At 39.0% G+C, this 21,974-nt stretch overlaps 1 protein-coding gene across 1 annotated transcript in view; it reads left to right on the top strand.

The window, feature by feature from the left end:
* Positions 1 to 21,974, top strand: part of PHLPP1 (PH domain and leucine rich repeat protein phosphatase 1) — a 267,725-nt gene that overhangs the window by 233,774 nt on the left and 11,977 nt on the right. The window contains exons 13-14 of the mRNA XM_015439655.3: positions 12,624 to 12,754; positions 17,352 to 17,456. Coding sequence (XP_015295141.3) covers positions 12,624 to 12,754; positions 17,352 to 17,456 — 236 coding nt within the window. The remainder of the gene's footprint in view (positions 1 to 12,623; positions 12,755 to 17,351; positions 17,457 to 21,974) is intronic.

The raw sequence follows: 21,974 nt of genomic DNA, 5'->3' as shown, positions 1-21,974 counted from the left end.
TTGGTGGTTACAGACTTGGAGCATATTCTAATCTCCTAACAGGGAACAAGAGTAGTCCAACTTAGCCATTCTTCACTTTCCAGGCACTTCCTGATATAAACCTTGTGTTTCAGATTAAGAAAGCGAATAGACATTTGAAGACATTTTAAATGGCTTGCATAACTTTTTTTTTTTTCTTTTTTTTGAGATGGAGTTTCACCCTTGTTGCCTAGGCTGGAGTGCAATGGTGCAATACTGGCTCACTGCAACCTCTGTCTTCCGGGTTCAAGCGATTCTCTCGCCACAGCCTCCCGAGTAGCTGGGGTTACAGGCGCCCGCCACCATGCCCAGCTAATTTTTGTAATTTTTTGTAGAAACAGAGTTTCACCATGTTGGCCAGGCTGGTCTTGAACTCCTGACCTCAGATGATCCACCCGCCTCGGCCTCCCAAAGTGCTGGGATCACAAGCGTGAGCCACCACTCCTGGCCGGCTTGCATAACTTTTTATCCCAACAGTTTTTACACATTTATATGGTTGAGATGTGTACAAGCCATTGTGTGTGTGTGTGTGTGTGTGTGTGCACGCGCATGTATGTGCATGTGTGCTTTAAGTCACGAAATGTTTTACCTTGGGCTTTAAGAACACTATCTCATACATCACAGTGGCATTTTAAGATGTTTGTTATAAATTTCCAGAATTTGGCCTGGCGCGGTGGCTCACACCAGTAATCCAGCACTTTGGGAGGCCAAGGCGGGCGGATCACGAGGTCAGGAGAGCGAGACCATCCTGGCTAACACAGTGAAAACCTGTCTCTACTAAAAATATAAAAAATTACCCGCATTTGGTGACTCGCACCTGTAGTCCCAGCTACTCAGGAGACTGAGGCAGGAGAATGGCATGAACCCCGGAGGAAGAGCTTGCAGTGAGCTGAGATCGCGCCACTGCGCTCCAGCCTGGGCGACAGAGCGAGACTCCGTCTCAAAAAACAAACAACAACAAAAAAATGTCCAGAATTTTTACTTTCTGTGTAGCAACTTTCACATTGAGGAAGAGCAGTGCTCTGAAGGGAGACAGACCTCCAGTTGGATCCCAGCTGAAAATTCACTGCTCTGTTTCCTCGTATGTTAAATAAAGAAAAGAATTGGCCGGGCGCGGTGGCTCAAGCCTGTAATCCCAGCACTTTGGGAGGCCGAGACGGGTGGATCACTAGGTCAGGAGATCGAGACCATCCTGGCTAACACGGTGAAACCCCGTCTCTACTAAAAATACAAAAACTAGCCGGGCGAGGTGGCGGGCGCTTGTAGTCCCAGCTACTCGGGAGGCTGAGGCAGGAGAATGGCATGAACCCGGGAGGCGGAGCTTGCAGTGAGCTGAGATCCGGCCACTGCACTCCAGCCTGGGTGACAGAGTGAGACTCCGTCTCAAAATAAATAAATAAATTTAATTTAATTTAATTAAAAAAAAAAAAAGAATTGGTACTTTCTTTATAGTATTGTTGTGAAGATGAAATGAAGTAATACATGTAAAGCATTTGAAATAGGAGTGTCACATAGGAAGAACTCCCTAAATCTTAGCCATTATTAATCAACACATGCCCTCACTGTGGTTCATCTGTAATGTTGATTATATAGAGCAACTATTTTGGCTGAAGCTCAACAAAATCCAAGAAATTTATTACTTAGGCAAATTGTTTATTTACCTTCAGCACAGGAAAGATGTTGTCAGCTAGACCTTCCAGGGGTTCCTCAGCTGCCCATTACTTGACGTAGTGGCTGTGCGGTGTCATCTTTTACCGGGGGTGGTTAAACTGGTCTCTTATGTGTGGTGCAGGTGAAATTCCAGCACAAGAGAAAGTGAGAGTCTCAAGATTAAACCTCCTATTTGCTCGTCTTAGTGTCTGTACCCGTCTTTTAATGTTGTAAATTCTTAAATGTAGATTTAGATTCTTGTTCTGGGGTTTTTTGTTTGTTTAAATATCTGGTTTAAAATACAAATAGAGGCCGGGCTTGGTGGCTTATGCCTGTAATCCCAGCACTTTGGGAGGCCAAGGCAGGTGGATCACGAGGTCAGGAGTTCGAGACCAGCCTGGCCAACATGGTGAAACCTGTCTCTACTAAAAATACAAAAATAAGCCGGGCACCTGTAATCCCAGCTACCCAGGAAGCTGAGGCAGGAGAATCGCTTGAACCCGGGAGGCAGAGGTTGCAATGAGCCAAGATTGCAACACTGCACTCCAGCCTGGGCAACAAGAGCAAAACTCCGTCTCAAATAAATAAATAAATAAAATACAAATAGAAATTTAGACCAAGCATGGCAGCTTGCGCCAATAATCCCAGCACTTTGGGAGACCGAGGCAGGTGGATCACCTGAGGTCAGGCTTTCAATAACAGCCTGGCCAACATGGTAAAACACCGTCTCTACTAACAATACAAAAATTAGCCGGGTGTGGTGGCACATTCCTGTAGTCCCAGCTACTCAGGAGTCTGAGGCAGGAGAATCACTTGAACCTGAGCAGGGGAGGCTACAGTGAGCCGAGATCATACCAGTGCACTCCAGCCTGGATGACAGAGTGAGACTTCATCTCAAAAAAAAAAAAAAAAAAAAGAAATTAAATGTTTTTAGATTTTAACTAGATTTTGCAAAATACAAATTTTGCTGTATGAAAACTAATCCTCTTCTAGACTCTTGCTTGGATTCCTGGATTACAGAATCAGTACCTTTGTTGCTGTTGAATTCCTTCCCCTGTTGTCTTCTCTCTGTACCCTGCTTTACAACTCCTTTTCAGTTTTACTTCCCATATTTTTAAATGGTTTCCATTTTTTTGCTCTTTGATTGATTTTCCCCCCAGCTATTACACCTTAGCATTTTTCTTATGTTAACAATATCCATTCTTTCAGATTGAGCTCTTCCATTACCAGTAGATATAAGTTTTGTTGGGGTTTTTTGGGGGACTGAAGAACATCAAGTATCCTTTATGTATAAACATATGCATGTTTCAGCCCTGGACAGATAATATTCTTGAAAAAGATAGTAGTTATATTATTTCAGAACTCCGAATTGATATTTTTATGTTTATATGAGAATATTTTAAGTTGCAATGTAAATATTTATGTATATTTGAATATTTAAAAGAAAATTTCTTGTAAAAATTGTGTTGTATCTTAAATGATAAATATACCTATAAAAGTCTTCATTGCAAACTGTGCCTTAAAGCATATTTTTAATGTAAATGGAGTAATTTCATTTCTACGATGAGATTTTCCAACCTGTATTAAATTTTTATTATTGAGTTAATAACCCTACATTACATTCACACAGTTTCTTGAAAATAAAGTGCAATAGATGTTACTTGTAAAGCATCTCATAAAGGTATTAAGATCCTTGCAATTTTAAAAACTTAGCAGATAGCATTTCAGAAGAGATAAGATCATGGTGTTATTAACTAGCTAGTTTCACCAAGCATTGTTATCTTTTCAGACATTAAAAGAAAGTGATTATTCATAGGTTTGTAACCAAAGTTTTAAAAACAATTGCTGTTTAAAAGAGCAAACAAATCTCCATACTGAGATGTATGCTAAAATGTGTTTTTAAAACATCTGAATAATTAGGCCCTTACTCATGTAGACCTTAAACAGACTATTTGCACCATCTAATCTTGGATAAAATTGAATACTGGCATTTTTTTCATTTTGATATATCTAATGAGATCTGTAAAGTGATCATCAGGTGTTTTGTATTTGGATAGGGAGGTTATGTAAGTTATTAGTAGGAAAAATAAAACGTGTTTTTCAGAATTTTCCAGTGAGCCCGAGTGTCCTCACCTTTGTTTAGCCCTTTCGCATTGATCTTCCAGACTCCTACCACCAGTCCAGTTTTGCTTGGAGTAGATTGTGTTCTCTTTTGGTTCTAAAACAGACAGACCTCCCTCTGGATACAGATTAGCTCTTGATCATCTAGTAAGGGAAATAAGAGCTGAGTCACACGGCCTAATAGACGTAAAAATATCAGCTTGGCATAATGCTTATCCAGATGCCAGACTTGGTTTGGCTGGACCTGGACCTAAGTCCATGCTAAGGCTACTCATGGCTGAGGAACCTCAGAAGCAGAGGTGGCCATGGATATGGCCCTTGTTTCTCCTTCCACTGAACTGCATAGCAGTCACATTAGTAATTATAGTAATTTTGCAACAAAAACCAAGCTATTAGTTGAGTAACTTCTAAATAGTGACCTATTCTAAACCCTTGCCCCGCTTTTTTTGACATAGGGTCTCTGTCACCCAGGCTGGAGCCAGGTGTTCTAACCCTTTATTGAAGTGTATTTTAAGCAGGTGAAATAAGTGTTGATACATGCGGTGAATGAAGTTTGTAATTTGGGATTTAAACATCATATCAGCAACTTCTTTGTCAAATTTCCATGTTCCTGTGGCTTATTGATTCTAAGAATGCATCTTTTTAGATGTTTTCATTATCTTTAGAAGATTATTTTCATGCTTGTTCCATGCAGTAATAAACTGCTTGGCTAAGTTGAGTGAACTCATATCTAAAATCTGTGTTACCTTAACTGGGAAAGAGAGTATGAAGAGTTTTAATATGCTATGCTCTTGAGGACGATGGCTATAGGAAGTTTAAAAAATAATATAGATCAGCTCTCAATCGGCAACAGAGAAAACTACAATCCCATAGTCACCATGTAGCCAGACTTGGCTTGCCTGGCAACAAGCCCTGTTTGTTGTTCTTGTCTCTAAAGAAAAATGAAATAGAGAATATCAGCTCAGCCACAAAGACACAAAGAACAAGGGGAAATGACTGGGTCAGAATGGATGAAAGAAAGTGGGTTGATTCTTGGGGAAGTAGGAAATGGATATGAAGACAGGTCAGGAACCAAGTTTAGACTTCAGTTGGGTGGCGTAGTTGACCTAATAGACGTAAAAACATCAGCTTGGCATAATGCTTATCCAGAAACCTGAAACCAGGAGCAGTCATTATTATGGTGCTGGAATCAAGTTAAGTAATAGTTACTTAGGAAATGTTCCAACCGTTGCGGAGTCTAATGTCAATTCCTGTTTGAGACAAGGCTCGATACAAGGGCTAAGGAAAGAGGAAGCAACCAGTGTCTACTGGAAAGTGGCCATTGAAGCCACTCTGCACCCAGCCTCACCAGGAACAGACTAGCAGGAAGTTAAGACTGCATATTCTCTCTTTCAAAATTGGTGTAATGAGTTAACCCAGGGTAGTTTTGTGTGTGTTTGTTTTTAACTCTGGTTTCAGCAGATCTTTCTAAATTCAGAGCCATGCCCATTCTAACAAAACATTGCATACATTTTACGGAATAAGTTACGTATCTATACAGACGAACAATTAGTCCTTCATGAGCTCATGCATTTTAGAAGGCATCTCTTTAGAGAGGCTTCTGGAGAAAGGAGCACCGTGACTCAGAGTCCTCAGAAGAAGTAGTCTGTGAGGTGGTTACTGTGGTGCTCTTCAGATCCCTGAGGGCAAAGGGAAGTACACTCACACACCCAGAAATCTGGGAGACGCCTGGAATCACCTATAAATTTCTTTTCATGTATCTTTTTCAGTCTAAAAATTCATGCTCATTTTACGTTCTACTTTTTATCATTTCTCTTTGTTTTAATGTAAAAATAATGGCTCTTTCCCTCCTCAATCTGAGTAAAACTGAAGCCCCCAGATGCATGTGCCAAGCATCCTATAACTTTGTAATATACCATTGAGTACCCCCAAGGGCACACATAATCAATTTGAAGAAGTGATGATGGGCCAGGCACGGTGGCTCATGCCTGTAATCCCAACACTTTGGGTGGCTGAGGTTGGAGGATTGCTTGAGGCCAGGAGTTCAAGACCAGCCTGAGCAACATGGCAAGACCTTATCTCTTTGAGGAAAAAAAAAGAAGTGTATGATGTAAAGAAATTGCCCAGTTTATACAGGATACATTTTCTTAAAGTCAAAATTTGAAGATAACTTAGTTTTAGTGTTTGAGGAAATTCTGTATTTGAGCAAATAGAATACTAAGGATTGTTACCCTGCTTGTCATTTTTATCACCTCAAATGCTTGCCAGTTTTAAGAAATCTTTTCCCAAGGTTTCTTCAAGGCTTCCCAAATCTAAAATGCAGTTGAGAAAATCATAGAGACACCGTATGTAAATTTAAAAGGAATGCTTTATACGAGATTAAAGGTCTTTCTTTGCAGCTTCCTATAAGGTGAGGAAGTTTGAACATTAATGCACATTTCTCAGTAATTATATATAAATATGAGTTTTAAAAAAAAATCATAAGGTCTTGCTCTGTTGCCCATGCTGGAGTGCAGTGGTGCAATCATAACTCACTGCAGCCTCAACTTCTTGGCTCACAGAAAGCTCCCACCTCAGCTTCATGAGTAGCTGAGACTCCAGGTGAACAGGAGCCTGGCTAATTTCTGAAAATTTATGTAGAAATGGTCTTGCTGTGTTACCCAGGTGGATCTTGAACTTGTGGCCTCAAGCAGTCCTTCCATGACAGTCTCCCAAAGTGCTGGGATTACAGACGTGAGCCACTGCACACAGGCATAAATATGATTTTATGTAGAAAAATAGTACTACACTTTGACTCTCAGGTCTGTGTTTGGGGTAAAAGGTGAGTTCAGACCAACTTATTCAGTTAATAAACTTGCTTAGTTGTATGAACGTCCCACGTTAGGGATCACTTAGCCTTTTATAACACCGGGAATGTATAGTAGTTTAAGAGAATTTGACTAAAAGTTGTATATTGAGAAATAGTACATATATGTGTATATTTATTTTACTATTAAGCTGAAATGTTCGGCTTCCTATAGCATCGTAAGAAAGGGAGGCAATGTAGACTGCCTCTGTATGAGACACAGTCTATAGGATCCGCAGTTCATTGTCTGATCCCTCTGCCTGTCCAGCCTTATCTTCTGCTCTGGGGCCCAACAGTCTCCAGCCTCAGCAACCGCTCATAGCGAGTTTCCTGATATGCCACACAAATGTTATTCTTGTCTCCTTCCTGCTGTACCTGCTATTAGCTCTCCCTAGATGTCCACCTGTTCTCACATGCCTGATTAACTTTGATTCTGCACAGAAATCTTCTCTGGAAAGGCCTCTGTGGGGTCTTGTTATCTGTCCCTCTGCTGCTATGACCTGGTTGATCATACCAGCTAAAGGTGTATTGTTTATTTCCCCCACTATCCTGGGAGTTCCTCAAGGGCAGGGACTGTATCTGCCATCGCCGTACGTCCCTAATGTTGGCTTATTGCCTGCCGATTTGTAGATCCTTAATTTCTTTTAAATGAATACTTGCATTTATTTACTTCTTATGAAGTCAGCAAGGAAATATGTTATACACCAGCAGCTTTTACCTTGCAAGGGCAAGGAAATCCAGACTGTGATTGGGATCCTCATTTTTGGAACTGACTGTGTCATTGGGGAGCACGGTGGAGGTGGTGGACTGGGGATAGTCTGCAGGAAGAAAGGAAGTAGGGTGTTACAGAATCTAGCAGCCAGTAGGTTAAGTTGCCATTTCAAGGCAGTACAGGCAGCTGTTTGGCAGATGATATATAATACATTGCTATGAACATTGATATGCCTGTTTCTGTGGTAATGTTCTGAAGAAAACATAATAAAGATAGGCTCCATGCAGCTTTTGTGATAGTTATACTTAAACTCTACATCAAATTGAATTTCTTTTTCTTTAAGATATAATGACGTTTTTATGCTCTTGTCTAAATGTGTTTGTAATGATTTTCCTCTAAATCAAGAGTTCCTTCTCAGCTATGAGTTATCTCACTTTTTCTGAGGGTTGCATGATTTTTTGGGTATTCTTACCAGAAGTTTGATTGTAACAAAGTAATTTTTGTTAGCTGTATTCTAGAGTGGGCCTGAAAGAGGGAAAGATAATTTTCTTTTAGTTGTGTTTTAGCCAGATTTAACGTTCTATTTAATATATTTTTAAGAAAGTTGTAGTACACTAACCATAGAGGTACATATATTAACAATATAAAGTGTCATTTTTTTCCTCCAGTTTCACTCAAATATTTTCTATTTGCTTAGTGGTAACCATTATAATGATTCAGCCAACAAGTGTTTGTGGAGTACCTCAGCAGTCAGCCTATGTTGAGGACTATTAAAACAACATGACAGAGTGCTTCTAAGTGTGTTGCTCACTGTGTTAACACCGGGAGGGCAGCACCAGATACCAACATCCTGTAATTTTTTTTTCAACTTTCTATAATTTCTGTGAACAAACCTCCTTCCTGTGTGCAGAAGTATAAAAGGGTGTTTTTGCTTATCTGCTGTTAAAGAAAATAGTTGCATTCTTATGTAGAAATAAACAATGATATTTAAAATGTATTAAAATTGCATTACAATGCTATTTATTCTATGCTGAACTTAACCTAAGCACTGGTATCTCAGTTCCCATCCTAGCAGATTTAATTACTGAAGCACCTTACAAGAGTCCTCCATAAATTCATTGACAGAATAATTGTTACGTGCCAGGCAATCATTTGTTCATTTGTTCATCCTTTTAATGAAACCATTTGTTGAGCATCTACACTTCCCAGTGCACTGCGCTTAGGATATCCGGGGAGAAACAGCAGCAATCCCTGCCCTCCAGGAGGTCATAGTCTCATGGAAGAAATAAGTAAGCAGATAATTATAACAAGGGACACCTAATTAAAACAGGGTGTAGTAGAGTTGGCATTGAGTTGAGTCTTAAAAGGAATCAGGGCCGGGCACGGTGGCGCACGCCTGTAATCCCACAACTTTGGGAGGCCGAGGCGGGCGGATCACAAGGTCAGAAGATTGAGACCACAGTGAAACCCCGTCTCTACTAAAAATACAAAAAACCGGGCGCAGTGGGGGGCGCCTGTAGTTCCAGCTACTCGGGAGGCTGAGGCAGGAGAATGGCATGAACTCGGGAGGCGGAGCTTGCAGTGAGCCGAGATCTGGCCACTGCACTCCAGCTTGGGCGACAGAGCGAGACTCCGTCTCAAAAAAAAAAAAAAAAAAAAAAAAAAAAAGAGGAATCAGGCATATTGCACCAGATAAAAAGCAAGAAAAGCATGAAGAAAAGGGTTCCAAGCACAGAGAGAAGCATGTGTAAAGTCACAGACAGATGAAAGCATGTCACATGCACGAGGTGCAGGCACTCTGGCATGGGTGGAACATGGAGTGTGAGGAAGCCAGTGTACAAAGTTGGGGATGCCTTGTTGGACATTCTGAGGAGTTTGGTGTCGGGTTGAAGGACACCTGGGAGCAGGCTGACAGACTGAAGCTGGAATGTGAGCAGGTGGAGTAAACCACACTGAGAAACTAACCTGACAGCATACGAGGCTGACAGCATACGAGGAGTGCATCGAGGGAAGCAAGACCAAAAGCAAATTTCCGGTGTAGCCGGAGCCTTCCAGGGGAAATGGGACGCAGGTCAGTCCAGGGTGGTGGAGCTCGATGGAAAGGAACCGGCTGCAGTGAATCAAAGACTGTGAATCAAAGACTGTCACGGAGCCTTGGGGAGCAGACAGTCCTGGGCAGAGGGGAGGCACAGGAACATCATCTCTAAGAAGGTCTGCGTTACAGCCTCCAGCATTATCTTCATAAGTAATTAGTTACCCTACTGAACTCATTTCATAATTTGATAATTTAGAGAATGAGCTATTTTATATCTGTAGAACAAATTTTTACCAATTTCATAAAATTCAGTATTGCTGCAGAATGCCTTTAATCCTTGACCAAAAGCATTTTCTGACTCTGAATTTGTCTCTGTCAACTATTTGCATCCTAAATTACTCACACTTATTAGCTCTTTATTTCCTGTCCCATCAGTGTTCAGTAGATTGTATATATCCCCATTTGTTGTCCTGCGTTGCTGATGTGTACTGACTATGTTGGTAGCATGTCCCATTATTAACCAGTATTATCGGGTGTCAGTTTTTCATTAAACTCTGGTTGACTGTTGATGTAACCATTATTTATAATTGAAAAAGAGAAAAAAAAAAAACCAAAGCAAAAAAAAGAGATGACCGTTTTCTCTAATATTAATATTGAGGTTAAGTAAATTAATGTACATCTACTAGAAGTAGTATGGGGCTATGAAAGGTGGTAGTATGTTAGGGCATTCAGGCTGCTATAACAACATGCCTTAGACTGGATAACTTATTAACAACAGAAATTTCTTGCTCACAGTTCTAGAGGCTGGGAAGTCCAAGATGAGAGTGCCAGCAGATTTGGTCTGATGAGGCCCTATTTCTCATAGATAGTTCCTTCCATGTATGCTTGTCTGGTGGAAAGAGTGAACAAGCTCACTGGGTCTGTTTTATGAGGCCACCAATGCCATTCATGAGGGCAAAGCCTTTATGACCTAATCCGCTCCCAAAGGCCCCACTTCTTAATACTGTCACGTTGGGGATTAAGTTTCAGCATATGATGAAAATTTGGGGAACAAACATTCAGACCATAGCAGATGGGAATAAAGGTGGGGAAAATGGTTGCAGTAGAGCGATAGAAGAGTAAGTGAAATGTAATGAAATTGCACCTACGTTTGAGATTTTTAAGGCTTTTAAAAATTATATATGAATAAGGCTATAAGAAAAAAAAACCAGAATGCTAAAAAAAAAAAAAAAAAAAAAAAAAAACAGAATGCTAACCCTGGTTGTGTTAGGGTGGTAGATTTAAGGATATGTTTTCTGAGCTTTTCTTTTTGCTCAGCTTTTTATGGATAATGTGGTTATAATGCTCTCATAATAAAATATGATGATTTACAATGGCAATACAATTTTTTATTGCTATTATTTGGAAGCAACAGTATGAAATATTTTGTGTGAAAGCATTGTGTTGTTTGAAGTCTAATGAAAATATATTTATCCAAAAATACAGGTTTTCATTTTACCCAATCTTTACCCTTCCCCAATCCATACTAGATTTAAGTTCTTTGAGAGTTTTTCCAAATAAAAGGAAGATTTTGTCTACTTTTAAGATCCTGAAGTTCTTGAGTATAATCTCCCTCCTCCCTTTTTTTAAAGAACTGAAGAGAGAAAACAATTCCTCTTTTGATCATTTCTGTAAGCACTTTTGAAACTTATAATAAGGTACTAATTCAGCCAGATAATTGAATGCTCTCCACCCCATACTATTGAACCTATAGGTTCTGCATTCTCATATCTAGAGCGCTGACCACTCCATTTCTCTTGCGTATAGTGAGCCTTCTCCACCTAGGTTCCCTGCTCCCTGAACACAAGGGCAGCCCCGCTTTTTACAGTACACCTTATTTAAGCTTTACATCAGTTTTGTGAGAAAGGAGGTATCATTTCCACTTACAGGTAAAACCTGATTTTTGTTGTAATCACCATGACCTTTTTGTGATTTTTCTTTCAAGTTAAATTAGGCAGGACCTGTTGGAGAGTCCAGATGTTGATGCCTTGAGGGTAGGATCCATACTTGACTCAGCCCCTTTTTTTGACACAGATTAGGCAGGTTTACCTGCTCGTGTAGCTTTTGCCAATTTCTTATTCAGCTTCTTTTGAAATATCTTCTCATTTTGAGTGTGTGTTACCTGCCTTTTCCTCATTTTACGTGTTCTTTGCTTGTTTTTTTGTTTTTGTTTGTTTTCTGTTGTGTTTTTTTGAGACAGGGTCTTGCTCTGTCTCTCAGGCTGGAGTGCAGTGGCACAGTCTCTGGTCACTGCGACCTGCACCTCCCGGATTCTTTTTTTTTTTTTTTTTTTTTTGGTGAGATGGCGATTTACCGTTGTTGCCCAGGCTGGAGTGCAATGGCGTGATCTCAGCTCACTGCATCCTCCACCTCCCAGGTTCAAGTGATTCTCCTGCCTCAGCCTCCCGAGTAGCTGGGATTACAGGCGTGCCACCACGCCCGGCTAATTTTGTATTTTTAGTGGAGACGGGGTTTCACCGTGTTGCCCAGGCTGATCTCGAACTCCTGATCTCAGGTAATCTGCCTGCCTTGGCCTCCCAAAGTGCTGGGATTACAGGCGTGAGCCACTGTGCCCTGCGCACCTCCTGGATTCAAGCGATTCTCATGTGTCAACCACCTTGAATAGATGGGATTACAGGCGTGTGCCACCACCTGGCTAATTTTTGTATTTTTAGTAGAGATGGGGTTTCACCATGTTGGCCAGGCTGGTCTCAAACTCCTGACCTCAAGTGATCCACCCTGCTCGGCCTCCCAAAGTGCTGGGATTACAGGCGTGAGCCTCTGTACCCAGCCTTCTTTGTTTTTAGTTTTGTTTTAAGAAATTCCTTTAAAGTTCATGTTAATGTTTGAGCTGTAGTTCTCATGGCATGGAGATTTTGTGAGCAATAAGAAAATCTATTAGGATTTTTTAGTTAATGCTTGATTTTAAACGTGGAGATAAACGTAAGTGGAAAATATGAGAAGAATAAAGAACATGGATTTTCTGTTATTCAAAGAAAATAAAAAAAATTTTTTTTTTGCATTTAGCAAAATCTATTTTAAATGTTTATGGCAAAGTAACAGATAAGCCTCCTTTTCCACATTTGTCTAGTATATTATAATGAATGATCAGATGGATTTGCATGCAAAGGGTAGGAGTATAGAACTCCATGAAGAACTTCTCTAGACCATCTCTTTCTTGTTTGCACTTGTTCCTTTTTCAGTGTGTGGATCTGAGCTGTAATGAGCTAAGCGAAGTCACATTACCAGAAAACCTGCCTCCCAAACTGCAGGAGCTAGACCTGACCGGAAACCCTCGCCTTGTCCTTGATCACAAAACCCTGGAACTACTGAAGTAAGTGTTCTGTAAAGCACTGTATCCCCATCATTGTCCACTGGCAGTGGGCTTCATATCTCAGTGAAAATGGGAAACAAAACATGAAGCATCATTGACTTGTTAGCTGTGTTAACACACATAACAGGATATACAAGATGCAGGGAAGCAATGAACAACCAAGATGTAACTTAAATCTCAGTAGTCACTGATAACGTGGTTGTGACAGTTAATGCAAATGTTAAGGAAGGATTTTAAAAGAGATGTAGGGAAAACTAACAGTGTGGCACTGAAATCCAGGTTTTTTAAAATAAGACTGAGGATGTGGAGTAGGTAGATCCTACCAGCAGTTAGATCTTCACTGTATGGGAAAGAGTTCATTGATGCTGTTTCATTCTTGATATTGATAAAGAATTAGTGGTTGGAGTTTTCTATGTAAAACCTTAAAGGTCTGCAGTAGGAAAGATATCTTAATAAGAATGTTCGTCATAGAACTCTAAATAGTCTATTAAGAATTAAATAATGTTCCACAATTGAATATTACAAAGCCATTTAAAATTATTTAGAGCTATATCGCTAACTCAAAAGATCTTTACAGTATATTAAGTGAAAATATTAATAAAATTAACAAAGAAGTTTTATAGTATAATTCAATTTTTGCAATATAAATTTGTGTGCATTGGGTATATGTACATGTGTATGCATACACACACCTAGAAAATGCCTAAAAGGATATATAACAAAAGTTAAAGTGGTGTTATTCTCTGGATAATAGTATTATGGGTAGTGTTTATTTTCTTCTTTAAACTTTTCTGAATTTTCAGAATTTTTTGGGGTATATCAGATCAGTAGTAGTTTTAAACATTGTCATACATTAGTCATTATGCATGCAATATATGTTTATTCAATGTTGGAATATTTGTTGCTGAAAGTCATTTTCCATTATTTTAAGAAAATCAGTAAAAAACAGTAGATTTTTGGTGAATGGTCCATTAATACTATCCTAGGCTGTAGTGCAAACCAAAGTTTGAAAAGCACTTAAAGTGATTCCTGGATAGAATTGGCCTAATTAGTGCCTAATTTGTTGGCATTTTAAGTACTTGATGAGAAAATTAATTTTGATGCATAGTTGAAAAAAACTGCCTGAGTGTCCTGAGGAAGGCGTAGAGAACGAGGTTCTCTCCGTTGTTGATCACGTGTATGAAACCTTGGCCTAAACCCCTCCATCTGTCCAGACCTATGAGAAAAAAAAATGGCCTACATGATCTTTAAGGTGCTTTTTAAATTCAAGAAAATAATGGATTATCAAAATAGGTCATCTTTAAACAGATAGCTTTTGAGTATTTTTTACATGTAGGATACAGACATTTTTGAGCATTCTTTACAAATAAAATTGAAAAATAATTGCACCAAAATGTGTTAATAAATGGAAGTAGCCACTTAGAGGAAAATTAAAGTTACATTCTTATATCACACCAAAATCCAGCTGAAATAGTTGAATCTGTAAAATTAAATGATTTTCAAAAGTAATAAGGAATCATGTGAATATCTTCACAAGTTAGAAAAAGACTTTTTAGGCCAAGAAATGAAGGGAGTAAGTGGCAAGAAAAGAAATCAGTACATGTAGATTGGTTTCAATATTTACATTGCATATGTTTACATGTAAATATACTTTTTATACATTAAAGTGTTAAATGTCTATTTCCTATTTCAGAAACTCAATAAATATAAATGGCAAATGACAAACTGGGAAGAAAAATATGAAAAAGCTTTAATATGCTTACTATAAAGTGTTCTTATAAGATAAGTACTTATAAGAAAAGTACTCAAACAGAAAATAAACAAAGGACATTAACATTTAACAGAAACAGTACAAATAGTTACATGAAAATGTGTTCAAACTCATTAGTATATCAAGTAAATACAAAATAAAATACTTGAATAACATTTTCCCCCTCAAACTGGTGCTGCTGAAGGACCGTAATTTGGTATTACACTCTTCTTAAAAGCAGTTGCTGTACTGTGTCAAGCTTTTTAAAATATTCACGTACTCAGACCAAAGTGTCCTGCAGCAAAAAATTGTAATATTCTTAAAATGTCACCTTCCATTTAACATCTGGAAGGCTGTGTATTCTTAATTACTTGGAAGATTTTCCGTATATTATTTGCACTTTTAGAGGGTTGGTTTATTTGTTTTATGTGAGCCGGGTAGGTGCATATGAGGACTCTTCTGTGAGATTAAGCTGTGGTTCACAGAATTCTCTCTGACTCATTTAAAGATCTACAAGATGGCCGGGCACAGTGGCTCACGCCTGTAATCCCAGCACTTTGGGAGGCTGAGGTGGGTAAATCACCTGAGGTCAGGAGTTTGAGACCAGCCTGACCAACATGATGAAACCCCGTCTCTACTAAATACAAAAAAATTGGCAGACAAGGTGGCGCATGCCTGTAATCCCAGCTACTCGGGAGGCTGAGGCAGGAGAGTCGCTTGAACCTGGGAGGTGGAGGTTGCAGTGAGCCGTGTTACGCTATTGCACTCCAGCCTGGGCAACAAGAGCAAAACTCCATCTCAAAAAACGACGATATACAAGAGTCAGCATTCAGTTCACTTCGGATAACTGCTCAGCCGCACTGTGTTCAGCTAGACAGAGAAGAGAAATTGCTGCTTCACTAGAAAGAATTATTTGTGTGCTGGGGAGAGGGGGCAGTTAAGAGTTATTTTTTTTTTCCTTTAATAATCAGGTTAGGAAATTGAATTATTTCTCTGAAGACTTTATGTTCTGTAAAAATTATAAATGCCTTTAAAAATGAGCCTTCACTTTTCCCAAGACTTCAGGATGGTATCTAAGAGCCTTAGGATATGTCTTAAGAAACCTATTGTATTGCGTACTATTTTAGATGGTTAAAATTGAGTACCAGGTCATATGGAGAGCAAATAATGGAGAACTGTCCTTTTTTTTGTTAATGCCTCTTTTATTTATAGAATTGAAAACTTTGAAAAAAAAGATTTAGCTCTAGATTTAGCTCTAGGCTTATTGTAAAACAAGGTATTAACTTGATTTGGGAATTTTCTATTGACACTAGATTTATGTTTTTCAGGATAAGATGGAAAGTAAATGTTTGCTAGTAATTGAGAGTAGAAACTTTTCTTTAACCATATATTTTTAAATTTCAGAAAAATTGCCACCAGTTATTTCTAGATTCAAAGGGAATACTAGGTAGATATTGATTTACTTTTTAAAGCTTTAACTGGTTCTTAGGAAAGGTATATAGTATTTGTTAGATTTGGGAGTAATGAGTACCAACAGATAATTTTAATTCTTGTGGTTATGACCAAAACTATGTAGGTGTTGCTTCAGTTGTCAACAGATAGTACGTATACTTTTTCTCTTGTTTAAATAATAATGAGGGGGAAACTTAGTGGCAATTTACGAGTAAGAGGACTTATTTCACCTTGTGGTAGCCAGCCTTTTAACAGACTAGTTTACATCTGTTAATGACTTCCTGTTTAGGGGCACAGAATGCTTTCTAGAGGCTGATTTTTATTTATTTTATTTTTATTTTTATTTTTATTTTGAGACAGAGTTTCGCTCTTGTTGCCCAGGCTGGAGTGCAGTGGCACAATCTTGGCTCACCACAACCTCTGCCTCCCGAGTTCAAGTGATTCTCCTGCCTCAGCCTCCTGCATAGCTGGAATTACAAGCATGCACCACCATGCCCGGCCAATTTTTTGTATTTTTAGTAGAGACGGGGTTTCTCCATGTTGGTCAGGTGATCTGGAACTCGTGACCTCAGGTGATCCGCCCGCCTTGGCCTCCCAAAGTGCTGGGATTACAGGCATGAGCCGCCGCACCCGGCGAGGCTGATTTTTAAGAAACGCTATTTGATAATTTATCCCTTTAGTGTTTCTGTCTTGGGTCCTGTTGGATCAATTATGGCATATGAGGGCTGAGGTGAGGTAAGAAATCTCCCAGTTTAAATACATACAGTTAACTTGTAATTTATTAAATACTCCTCATTTACTTTGTAATTTTATGTATATGTTTTATTTTATGATATTAGTCTTAGCATACTTGGCTATACCCGTGAGGAGAGTATTGGAAGCTCCAGGGAACTGCAAGTCCGTGATAGTATTTGGAGGGGTTATATGGACAGAAATTGGATTTGGAGATGAATATTGCAGAATTATCTCACATCATCTAAATGCATTATAATTGTGGCTTAGGTGTTTTGTTGTTGTTCTTTCTGAGTATTCATGGTGTAAGAATACACCCATCCTAATACTTAAGTTTTGTTTTCTCATGCCAAGGCTGAGAGCTGTCCTTGTCATTCCCAGGAGAGAGCAGTCATCTAATGTAGAATGTGTGAAAGTCTCTAATAGCTGCTTTATGATGCTCATTAAAAGTAATTTTCATGCTCTGTATGTATGCCCCTTCGTTTTCATTACAATGAGTAGCTGGTTCTTGTTGCTGATAAGTATTTCAGACACATTAAACACAGTAAGAAATGGTAAGTACAGAGTGCTTAACAGGTATTTTTTTTATTTCTCGGATAAAGATAGCAATTTGCACACATTTGGTTTTGATGATTCCTGTTCCCTCCCTGTTTCTCTTGTTAGTAATATCCGCTGTTTCAAGATTGATCAGCCTTCTACAGGAGACGCTTCTGGAGCCCCAGCTGTTTGGAGTCATGGTTACACTGAAGCTTCGGGGGTAAAAAACAAGTAAGTCAGATGAACCTTCAGAGGAAGAACTGCCTCCTGCCTGTCTCACTCCTTTAGTTGGGTAGAAAGAAACTCAGTGCTGTAGCACCCACTTTTCTCATGTAAAATTTCTTTGAGTATTCCAAGTTTCCCCAGAGTGAGGCTCCCTCATGACTTATGTTTGAACATTAAGGGAAGGCCCTGTTTGGAATCACATAGTCTCCCTTAGTAGGAGTCGTTGCTAGGATACAAGGTAACTGACACATTATATCTGTGTAAGACTCCAGTGTTTGGAAAAGGCCTAGGTATTGAAATGCATCCCTGCTCCTTTGAAAAGCCCCTTTATCTTTCTCTGACGCTTGTTTACCAAGCAAAACAGAGATAGTATTAAAGGAGAAGTAGCTTAATTGTGCATATTTAAGATCACTCATGTTATTGACTATGGAGCTATTTTTACAATCTAAATTAGATTGGCAGGAGTTTGATGTCCATTGCCTCTAATGTCATCTGCTTGTCTTGCCACCAGAACTTGTCCATCTTAATATCTTTTTCTTTTCCATTTTCCCCACCCTCCCCTCTCTTAGATACAGATGTTGATTTTTCCTGAAAAATGTAACCAGGCTTTTCAGGCTTGCTTGTATTATATGAAGAGGCGCTAATAATTAGTACCTAGACAGGTAAAGAATCCTATAAATTAGAATGGTCATAATTTAATTAGCTGAAGTATAAGAACACAGAAGTCTGAAAGTAGGGGAAGAACAGAAAGTGGAGGTAGATCTAATAATAGCTAACATTAGTATTCAACCCTGGGCACACATTAGAATCAGTAAGGTAAAGAAAATTTTTTAAAAGTCTCCCAACCTAGACTCATTAAATCAGAATGTGTTAAAATCTCCCCCAGGTGATTCTAATATGTGTCTAGGCTTCAGAACCACCGACTAGCTGAATACTCTTCATGGAAAATAAAAGGTTTGGAATTGTTGCTGCCATTCTGCCTGCTTTTCTTTGGGACAGAAAACAGCATCAACTCAAATTCTGGATCTGACACATTGATCTTTTCCCCATTCCCTACGGTGTCATTTGGCCTTGTGCTCTCTAGAGAAGAGTTAACAACTCTGTTCTCTTTGCTCAGAAAAGGCAGAATAACCTGAGGAGGTGTGCCTTAGTTCTGCCTGGGCCCCAGCTACTCCCTGATTTCCATGGACTTTGCACAGTATGTCATTGTGTTGGGGCAGAGGGGAATTCGTGTATTCTTTAGCACACTCAAAGTTTCTTTCTGGAGATCATTACTTTTTAGATCAAAGGATCTTTTATGTCTTCCTTACAAACACCGGTATGTGAAACTGCTCATTTCTGAACACTAATGTGAAATCTAAGATTAGTTTTTAATATCTCCGTGTATTAATGTCTATTATCTACTCAATGTGTCTTAATGGAGCAAGTAACCAAGTAGATCTGGGTGGGCTTTTCGGCATAATTCCCCCTTCCACAATTGTGTCACATAGTACAATGTGTGGACAGCAAAGTGCACTACAACCCTTTGAATTGTTCTAAAGTGAACACACCTTCAGACTACCACCTGCATCCAGAAATAAAAAATGAAGAGTCATTGAAAGATACAAATAAATAAATAAATAAATAAATAGAAAATGGACAGCATGCCAGTAGTCCCAGGCTATGCTTTGCCCTCACTTGATATTTCCCCTTGCTTTTTTTACCCTTTGGTTTTGCCAATAAAGGTTTCTCGAGAGCTTTTTGTTTGTTTTTTTGGTGTTTTTTGTTTTGTTTTTACTTTGTTTGCATTGTCAATGATCATTTAAACAAGCAGTTTGCTGCTTGACACCTTGAAAGAAGGGGAAAACTGTGGTTGTCCTCTCTTCAAATCTCAGTAGACATCTCTTCCTCCTTTGGGGAAACCCAAGAGGGAACTACAGTTGGATAATTAGCCTCTTTTTTTTTTTTTGAGCTGGAGTTTCACTCTTGTTGCCCAGGCTGGAGTGCAGTGGCGCAATCTCAGCTCACTGCAACTTCCGCCTCCTGGGTTCAAGTGATTCTCTTGCCTCAGCCTCCCAAGTACCTGGGATTACAGGCACCCACTACCATGCCTGACAAATTTTTGTATTTTTAGTAGAAATGCGGTTTCACCATGTTGGCCAGGCCAGTCTTGAACTCCTGACCTCAGGTGATCCACCTGCCTCAGCCTCCCAAAGTGCTGGGATTGCAGGTGTGAGCCACTACTCCCAGCCTAGCCTCTTCTTTAGATTAAAAACCAAACAGGAAACTTCACCAGAAAAGAAATGCCGAGAATGATCACCACTGTACTTAAGAAAAAAGAAAGAAAAAAAAACTACGTTACTGTATTTTTTTTTCCTCTTTCATACTGCCTCATTCCAGCTAGCAAGGGGAGCCTACAGAAGGAAGATGGAATAAAATGACTTTAAAATTTAACTTTGCCACTAATTGCCTTATAATTTTGGATAACTTGTTTTTCTTAGTAAATAGAGGCAAGAATTTCAAAATATTGAGATAGAAGCCAGACTGCCTGGCTTTGCACCTGAGTTCTATACCTATACTTTCTTGCCGTGTGACCATGGGCAGTTTCTCAGTCTCTCTTTAGCTAAAATAAGCAATAAGAAAAAACTACCTATTCTCATGGTGTTGTTAGAGGGTCACGTGAGTTAATATGTATGACATACTTAGAACAATGTGTGCCATATAATAAACCCTATTTAAGTGTTAACTACTACTATTATTGATTATAATGGTCATTGCTATTATTATTTATCCCTGAACTCCTTAAAGGGAGGGATTATATTTTTAAGTTTATATATCTGGTATGTAGCTATGATACATAGCAGGTGCTTAATAATTTTTTTCTCTTTATTTATATATGTAAGAAGGTATACTCTATATTCAGTAAAATTCACCCTTTTTAATGTACAGTTCTGCAAGTTTTGGGGAAAGAATATCATCGTGTGTAACCACCACTACAGGGTATAGACCAGTTCCGTCACCTACCAAAATTTACCCCATGCCCCTTTTTGTCAATTATTCTCCCCAACTCCTGTCCTTGGCAACTCCTGATCTGTTTTTTATCTCATTGATTTTGCCTTTTCCAGAATGTCATATAAAAGGGAATTATATAGTATATGGCCTTCTCATTCTGACTTCTTTCCCATCACATAATGTGTTTGAGATTCATTTGTACTATTGCATGTGTCAGTAGTTTGTTTCTTTTCATTGCTTTTTATTCCTAGTAGCATTCCATTGCATGGACATATTATGGTTTGTTTTTGTTTTACCCATTCACCATTTGAAGGATGTTTATATTGTTTCAAGTTTTTAGCAGTTGCAAATGAAAATGCCACACGTTGCAAACAGTTACATACAGGTTTTTGTATGAATGCTTGTTTTCATTTCTCTGGGGTAAATGCCTAGGGGTAAGGATTGCTGGGTCATATGGTAAGTGTGTATTTACTTTGGAAGAAACTGCCAAACTGTTTCCAAAGTGCCTGTATCATTTTGCACTCCCAACAGCAATGTCTTAAGAGTTCCAGTAGCTACACATCCTTACCAGCAGGTGTTATTGTTAGGTTGCTGTTGTTTTTTCCATTTTAATAATAATATCCCATTGTGGTTTTAATTTACATTTCCCTACTCTTTTCATGTGTTTATTTATCATCCATATACATTCTTTGGTGAAAACTTGTTCATTCACAATCAAATGTGATATTAGCTCTAGGTATTTTTGTAGACACCCTTTATCAAGTTAATTCTCTTCTATACAGAGTTTGCTAAGATTTTATAATGAAATCTTAGTTTTTATAATAAACAGATAACACATTTTGTCATAGGCTTTTTCTGTGTCAATTGAGATGACTGTATGTTTTTTTTTTCTTCTTCAGTCTGTTGATGTGCTTAATTACATTGATTGATTTTAAAATGTTAAATACACTTTGCATTCCAAGTGTAAATTCACTTGGTCACAATGTAGTATCTTTTTTTTTTCTTTTTTTTGAGACAGATTTCACTCTTGTTGCCCAGGCTGGAGTGCAATGGCGCGATCTCGGTTCACCGCAACCTCCACCTCCCAGGTTCAAGTGATTCTCCTGCCTCAGCCTCCTGAGTAGCTAGGATTTCAGGCATGCACCACTGTATCCGGCTAACGTTACATTTTTAGTAGAGATGGGGGTTTCTGCATGTTGGTCAGGCTGGTCTCGAACTCCCGACCTCAAGTTATCCTCCCTCCTCGGCCTCCCAAAGTTCTGGGATTACAGGCGCGAGCCACCACGCCTGGCCTGAAGTATTATATTTCTTACATGCTGCTGGGTTAGATTTGCTGTTAATTTGTTGAGGATGTCTATATTCCATGGTGGATATTGGTCTGTAGCTCTCTTGTGATGTCTTTGATTTTGGTATCGGGGTAATGCTGGCCTCATAGAATGAGTTGGGAAGTGTTTCCTCATCTTGAGTTTTCTGGAGGAGTTTGTATAGAATTGGTAATATATCCTTCTTAAATATTTAAAAGAATTCACCAGT

Source organism: Macaca fascicularis, chromosome 18 (genome assembly GCF_037993035.2).
Source record: "Macaca fascicularis isolate 582-1 chromosome 18, T2T-MFA8v1.1".
In the NCBI taxonomy this organism is placed as follows: domain Eukaryota; kingdom Metazoa; phylum Chordata; class Mammalia; order Primates; family Cercopithecidae; genus Macaca; species Macaca fascicularis.
Note: the sequence above shows the minus strand (reverse complement) of the source record. Positions and strands in the feature narration are given on the sequence as shown.